This window comes from Panthera tigris, chromosome B3 (genome assembly GCF_018350195.1).
Source record: "Panthera tigris isolate Pti1 chromosome B3, P.tigris_Pti1_mat1.1, whole genome shotgun sequence".
Taxonomy (NCBI): domain Eukaryota; kingdom Metazoa; phylum Chordata; class Mammalia; order Carnivora; family Felidae; genus Panthera; species Panthera tigris.
In genome coordinates, this window is record NC_056665.1 from 86,971,883 (window position 1) to 86,980,183 (window position 8,301).

At 42.2% G+C, this 8,301-nt stretch overlaps 1 protein-coding gene across 1 annotated transcript; it reads right to left on the bottom strand.

Moving 5' to 3' along the window:
• Nucleotides 1–459: 459 nt before the first annotated feature.
• On the bottom strand, nt 460–2,751 carry CLEC14A (C-type lectin domain containing 14A). Its single transcript, XM_042989592.1, has one exon. It carries the CDS (start codon nt 2,479–2,481, stop codon nt 889–891), a length of 1,593 nt encoding a protein of 530 aa, XP_042845526.1. The 5' UTR covers nt 2,482–2,751; the 3' UTR covers nt 460–888.
• Nucleotides 2,752–8,301: the final 5,550 nt, after the last annotated feature.

Consider the following 8,301-nt stretch of genomic DNA (forward strand, 5'->3'; position numbering starts at 1 on the left):
AGCATTAACGTTTTAATTGAAAATTAACATCACCATAATTGGAAGTGAGGATCAGCATCCTAATGTTTAGGAGAGGGCTATTTGGTTGGGAAGGTCATTACACTGGACAGCACAAACGTTGGAAACGGAAAACACAAGTCATTTGTTTCCTTGAGCAAGGACACACAGTAAACACTTGAATTGGTGGTCAACTATAATTTCCTTCTAGAGCCAGCTACTCTGGCAACACTACAGTTTGGATTTATAGCAGAGCACATAAGTAGCAGTGACTTTGAAAGCAAAGTATAAAAGAACCAAGAAAAAAAGTTGCTAGTTGTTAAAGATCTACTCCTCATTACAAGGACTTGAAGATTTCCCCTTCAATCTGAAAGCAGGATGCTCTTATTGCTATTCCCAGCATGCCCCTATGCTGTTTTTCCTAAATAATTACTCCTCCAGGAAACCAATGATATTTGAGTGTGGGTTATCAACAATCCTTTATTTTTTGCCTGGGAATTTCAAACCATTATATGTCCAGGCTGAACAATGCAGACAGTAAGTTTCCTTTCCATTTTGGTTTAAAAAATTTTTTTTAATTGTGTTGTTTTCTATTTGCTTCCAATGTCTTAACAAATTCAAGCCCTTCTCCAAATCCCCCAGAATAAACACAAGGGAAAACCTCTCCACAGTAGGATCCCAGCCCCCACTACCACCATAAGCCACTTCCATTTCAATCACCTCTGTCTTCTTCAGGGATCCAGCGTCCAGTTCAGATTTATCTCCTCAGTAGAGTAGAGAGAATTTGGGGGAAGAGAATTTTCTATAGGAATAGTCAGTCCCTAAATAAGTTCATTTTCTTTCCCCTTTCATTGACAATGAAAAACTCTGCTCAGAGGGAGTGCCTTTTCCCTATGTGTCACCTGACCCAAGAGAGGACCCTGTCAGTGAGGCGCCCTCCGCTCTGTCCCGCAGACCACAGTCCCCTACCTTCACCCCATTGTCTGTGCAATGTACAGAACTGGAGCGCAGAGCAGCGGCCTCGGTACCACGCTCCATGCCTGGCTGGGCCAAAGGCTCCTTTCTTGACTGGGAAGAAGAGCTTTTGTGGAAGCAGAGTTTGAAAAGACCCAGCACTGTCACAGTCAAGATAACCAACACTATGACCGCTATGCTCACAAGTATGAAGACCACGGTGGAGGAGGAGTTGAAAGCCTGGGGAATGGCAGGGGAAGACGTGGAATTAAACTTGGGAGTCACGCTTCCTGAAGAGGTGATGGCGGCCTTTGAATTAGCTTGAGAGGACATCTGAAGAGTGGACATCGTGCTCTGTGCTCCCCACTGAGGAATCTCGGCAATAGATGTTGCTGAACTGCCTTGTCCAAGGACATGTGGTACCTCCCTTGGCTTTTCAGGTACCCTGGGTGTCCACGTTCTCTTCTGATCGGGGCTGGCTGCAGTGGCTGACCTGGTGGGCACCTCGGTCCCCTCAGAGATCGGCTGTCCTTCCCCACTGATTACACAAGACTGTCCGTCCTTCCCCAGCACGTAGCCCGCCGCGCATTCGCAGGCAAAGCCTCCCAAGTCATCTACACAGTTAGAGTGCTCTGCGCATTTGCCAGCACGGAGGTACCTCCCGGGGCAGGGACAGAGCACAGCCCCGGAGGGTATCCCGTCCCAGCGCGCGCCGACCTCGTCCACGATGCAGGTGGCTGTGATGGAGAGCTGCCCAGGGCAGAGCGCACTCACCTTGGTCCCTGGGGGACTGAAGTCCAGAGCCGCGCTGTACAGCTGGAAGGGCGCACGGTAGCTCAAGTTAGAGGCGGCCCCGGGGCGCGGCGCCGGGCACAAGCCCTCAAACTGGTATTTGCACAAGTAGCCATTGGCGCGCGCATGGCATCGCATCTCCTTCCAGCCTGCGGGCTCAACCCCCCGGGTGGCCTGGAGTCCTGCGCAACTCCGAGAAGTGCAGGAGCGTTGAGGCTCCTCCACCCACTGCAGCGTCTCGCTTTCGGACACGCTGACGTCGGGGGAGAGCCAGGAGAAACCCCGCAATGGCTCTTTCTCCAGAGTGCAGTGCGATCGCCCGCGTTCCAGCGCCACCCAGAACAGAAGGTCTTTGGAGCCCCCTCCGGGCCCCGGGCCTGCCCGCAGGAGCGCAAGCACCGCCCGGAGCTCTGCGCCCCCGCTCACCGTGCTGAGCGCCCCGCCGCGCAGACTGCAGGCCTCCTCGGCCGCCAGCCTCTTGATGGTAGCGTGGTGCAGGCTGTAGCAGGCCCCCGAGGCCGAGCAGCCCGCGCGGTCTGCGGTGGGGTGCTCGCTCCGGCCAGGTCGAGGCCAGAACGCCTGCCAGAGGAGGCACAGAGCTAGTGCCGGCCTCATCTTGAAGGCCCTGCGCCCACAGCTGTTCCCAACTTGGATCTGTCCCGCCCGAGGGCGCGGAGCTGTCCCAAGAGCGTGGTCACCGCCCCCTACAGCTGGCTCTCCCCCACTTCCCCGCCCCATCAACGGCCAAGAATCCCCACCGCCGCCCTGGCTGCAAACAGCCTTCCTTAGGCCCCTACAGGAAATGTGTCCGGAGCTATGCCAGGCCTCTCGCAGCCCTGATTTATTCTGGGGTCGGGGACACAGCTGGTGCGAGAGGTATAGGGAACACAGTCGACCAGGTCAAACACCCTGCTTAGAGCAGGAGAAAAAGAAACAAAGTCGCTACAGGGAAGAAACGTAACGTTTCCCTACCCCCCCGTTAGAAAGTTTCAGGAACTCAGATCCCAAAACACTGGTGAACATTAACAGGAAGGACTGGAGACGAGGAACTCGCTCACAGCCCACACCCACCCATTGTGCTTCGTCCAGGACTGTGGAGTTGGCTTCACAACAATGTGTAGACGGCTCCAGTTTTTACGAGGCTCTAGACTGGAGGGGGAAAGAATCTTGTGAGAAATATAAGCATATCCCTTCACCACCAGAGGCAGCACTATTTAAGTGCCAATCTCTTTCTGGGCACTGCTTCTCTCTCCTGTCCAAGGAGATTTCTGCACGCTAATTGCTAGACAAAGAATTTAGAGAGTTCCTTTTGGGTGTTTTCAATGGGTAATACTGCTTCTTCAATCAGAGCTTGTCTTACAGTCTATTTTTTGCTTCTATTTGTTTCTCTTTGAAATGGCCTTATTGGTCGCTCAGGAAAGGAAATGTACTTCTAAGCCTAAATGGAAAACAATGGCCATAGATCTTAACTGCTGTGTAGTTACCTTTCCTTACCACTGTATTGGTTCATAACTTCTTCTGGCATATATGTTATATAAAAATGAGATCGTGGTCTTATTAATGTTTGGGAACAACTACCCCATGTGTAATTTTATCCTTGAACTATTTTAATATTTTCACCTGCGATTGAGTTGCCAATATTTGAATTCTTTTAACGTTTATTTATCATTGAGAGAGAGAGAGACAAAGCATGAGCATGGGAGGGGCAGAGAAAGGGGGGAAACACAGAATCTGAAGCAGGCTCCAGGCTCTGAGCTGTCAGCACAGAGCCCCACTGGGGCTTGAACTCACAAACCTGGAAATCATGACCTGAGCTGAAGTCAGAGGCTTAACTGACAGAGCCACCCAGGTGCCCCTTGAGTGCCAATATTTGTATTAGTAAGTTGTAAAAGTCCCCTTTAAGGGACACAAGAATTCAATATTCTTCTTTTTTTTTTAATTTTTTTTAACATTTATTTATTATTGAGAGAGCGAAACAGAGCATGAGCATGGGAGGGGCAGACAGAGGAGGAGACACAGAATCCAAAGCAGGCTCCAGGCTCTGAGCTGTCAGCACAGAGACCGACGCAGGGCTTGAACTCACAAAAATGAGATCATGACCTGAGCCGAAGTCGGACGCTTAACTGACTGAGCCACCCAGGCGCCCAATATTCTTTTTTTTTTTTCAATGTTTATTTTTGAGGGGGGGGAGGGGCAGAGAGAGAGGGAGGTAGAGGATCCAAAGCAGGCTCTGCACTGTCAGCCAGGAGCCAGATGCAGGTTTGCCCACCATGGGATCATGATCTGAGCCTAAGTGGGATGCTCAACTGACTACACCACCCAGAAACCCCAAGAGTTCAATATTCCTAAGAAATCAAATTACTTATTACATTACAATGCATATTATATTCTGCAAAAAAATGCCCTGTGACTTAAAAATGAGTGAGTCAGTTTCTTCAGAGGTCCAGTTTTTTAAAAATATAAACAACTCAATTGGAAGTGGGAAGGAATTAAAGATAAGTAAAGGAAGAAAAGTTTAAACACTTCACTGTGTATGAAAAGATTTTCTTGTTAGCAACATAGGCAATTCTACATCATTTTAGGAGATCTATTATCCATCTTGACTCAGTGACCAGATACATTGCAACAGAAGCACAGAGTTTCCACTAAGCCCACTTAACATGCATGATGCTTTTAAATATCTATAATCAGAACGAAAGTTACCATTCCATGAATAATGCATACCACGCTTTTAAACTCACTTTCTTGTGGTAGATTAGATGGTTCAGATTAGTGAGGAGGGGTGGAAAGGAAGTCCTCAGGATCACATCTGTATGTCCTTACTTCTTTCTTACCACTACTCTCACTCTTCTTTTCCTCTTGGAAATTCTATGTGTGTTAACAAGCTATAGTAAACACCATGAATCATCATCACACTTACTTGCTTTTGCTGACTGTGGAGTTTTGCAGCAGGATTTCTCTTCTACCCTCGCTGCTTTCCAATTTAAAGGACATTCATTAGTCCTTCATTTCAGATGTCCATGTCACCTTAAACATGACTTTGCATTTAAATTAAGTGACTTAATGTCTAATGAGAAAGGAACATGAACATCTAGAAATCTAATTGAATGGATTTTAAAAATACTTAATCATGTGGGCCAATTCTATATACCTTTGCAATCAAATGACTGTGTGTTCATAAATGTGTCCGTGTAGCGCTATATATTTTAATAAAATAAAACCTTTTATAAACCTGAGTAGGCAATGGAAATCTCTCAGATATTTTTTAAATCACTTGGGATGAGGTGAAGCTTCTAGAGTGAGAAAGAATGAATGACTGAAAAGCTTATAGCAAATACATGATCTCACTCCTTGGCATTCTGCCTCGGGAGGTGGGATACCAGAAGAGAATATAATGGCCAAAATGACTGTATATCATAGTCCTGGCTATGTCTGTAGTAATGTGAAAGAAGAGTTGCAAAAAAATAAAATAAAATTAGCCCCAAGTAAGACATAGGTCATTTTGTAATTAATTACTTTGTATTGATCTATACACCACTACCATATTTTGAAATGCACAGTATTCTTGAAAAAACTAGAAATGAAGGAATGTTGGAATGTTTTTATTTTAAAATAATGTTTATTAAGATCACAATAGGATACCATTTTACCTCCACTGGATTCTAAATATTTAAAATTCTGATAATGCCAAGTATGGCTCCATAGCTTCTCTCACATGCTACAGATGAGGGCAACAACTCTGGAAAAGCTTGCCACTTTTTTCTTAAAATCAAACATTTATCTTCTCTATACCCCAGGTATATACTCAACAGGTATATACTTCTATATCCAGGTATATACTCAACAGAAACCCTTGCACATGTATAAGAGAAGACACATAAAAGGATGTTTATAGCAGCACTGTTCATACTAACAAACACCAGAACGAATCCAAATGTCCAGCAATAGATGGTAGATAAAATAAACCAAGATACAGTCACTCGATGAATATGGAGGCAATGAAAATGAATACAATGTAACTGCAAGTAACCATACGAATTAATCTTATCAATACAACACTAAATGACAGAAGTTCCAAAAGATAATACAAAGTCTGACATTCTTTTTGTAAATTAAAAAAAAAAAACTACTAAATATATGTTTGTGTATGTTTTAGGAAAAAAATAGTTATAATACAGTTATAATACAATGAGATAAAAGGAACAAGGATTATAAGATTCTGGGTGGTGGATCCTTAGGATAGGAGAGAAGAGGGGGGTGGACTGTTTGGGATAATGGGTAACAGGATTTGATGTGAGCTGTTGTTAGAGGCTCAGCTTTTGTTTTGGATAGTGACTTTGTGGGTGATCATTCCATTATTAAAAGTAATTAACAAAATAAAAGTGGTTATGTCTGGATGAATGATGAATGAAATGAATTAAAAATTATAATTAATCTGTTTCTGAGCATCTGAGTTTCAAAATGTAAAATCACGATGTTAGTTACATTTTCAAAATATATTTTCCTTTCATCCCCACATTCTTTTTTCAGGTAACACATTTCTAAATTTAAGCCAATTATTAACCAGAAAAAAGCATAATAAATAAAATGTTTTTCCTATGCTTCTAGACTTTTCAGACAATCTATGTTTTATTAGTAAGAATCATGTATGATATTTATTGGTGCATTCATTTACACAATGCCATCCAAAAAACTAGAGAGAACACATAAGGAAAGTAAATTTAGTCCAATGTTTTCAATTTGATTTAATTTAAAATATCGGAAACAAAAATGCAGATAACATTTCACTAATCACATTTTAAATAATCTCATAAATTTATAAAGTTACTGATCCTCACTGTGTAAGTTCTATAATTGTTGAAATAAAACAACATCTGGGTCTTAGCATATTTTTCAGTTCACTTAAGATATATAAAAATACTGCAGAGAACATTGAGAAGGAGACAACATTCCATTAGGAGAACATGGCATTAAGAAGCTAATCTGAGCTACAGACTAAGAATTGTGAAGATTTATATGTAGCCTTTTAGAACTGTATTGTAATTGTTAGAACTGTAACAAAATGATCAGTGATCAGCATTTTTATATTTTTAACTGAGAAAATTTAAAATTTTCTGTCCCAAGTGTCCATGAAATGTTGAACAAATGATAAAATCTGGTAGTTGTATTTGCTGAAAACACATCTAATCGTCATTACGACTTAACCAGGATATATGGTCTGACTCTTAATCCGACAGATCATACAGGCTTATAACGTAAGAAATTCATATATACCTGACTAGATAAAGAGTTCTTTTAGATAGTGTTGTATTTATGACATCTGCATTCATCTACATATAGTCAGTCATCTCAGAAATGTATGTCACAATGATAGGGACTCTTCTGGATTAGTGAACAACGTGACTAAATACAGAAATAAGAAACTTAAAAAAAACTTCATTCAAACTGCTTTCTAAACAGGCAGTGCTGACCTCATTCCATGTACACTGGAGGTAATATAAAAAAAATTATTCTCCAATGACCATTACAGAATTAGTACACTTCCCCATTGCCAAGTTTATAATCAAGAAATAATGGAGAAATGACTCATGCACACAAAAGGCTTGCTATAATCCAAATGCCTAGCAAGTTCTAAAGTATAAATGTTTATCTTACTACTCAGATATTTTTCTCAAGATTGCCTACAGAGCCAGTTTATGAGCCACCCTTGAATATCAGTCTCATTATTTTTTTTAATGTTTATTTTCAGTCTCATTACTTTAAAGTGACACCGTTACACACACTCATACATTCCTCACCCAGCTTTTTTTTTTTTTTTACAGATAACAATGAAGGTGAAACTTGTAGGGTTAGTTATCATCATCCAGCAAACAAACTACAGCTGTATGGTGGTGGGAACACAATGGGCAGCTTGCAGACCTCCTTTGTGAAAGTTTGGTATCTATCTCATCTATGGCATGAGGTCCATGGATCTCGGAGTTCTTCAGGACCTAGTCCTGGATTCTGTTCTCTTTCCACTGGACATTCTCTACCTCATTTAATTCATCTCATATCATCCCACAGGTTTGGGTATTAACTCTTTGCTAGTGATGCCTAACTTATATCCACACTCCATTCCTCTTGGCTGAGCTCTAAATTCTAATTTCCACTATCTATTTAATGTTTCCACTTTGATATCCCACCAGTATTTCAAATTCTCATTATATCAACAATACTTTGGCTCTTCCTTCCTGAGCCAGCTTCTCATCTAGCCTTCATCTATTTGGTAAATGGCATACCTATCCCCCAAGGTGCTCACCTCCAGCTCCTTCACCTTTTACACTGCTCAGGTTTTTTTCAGTTGTAATTGAAAGAAAGCCAATTTGAACTAGCTAAATGCAAAAGGGAATTAATATGATTTGTGGAACTGGGAAAAATTCTGGAATAATTCCAATAGTCAAATAAAATGCTGTTAAAACCACAGCAGCTGGGAGATTCTATCACACAAGGATTTGTCTCAGCCTCTCTCCCTTTCTTCTCTCTCTTCATGGTTGCATCCTCTCCTACTTCCTTCTGCCT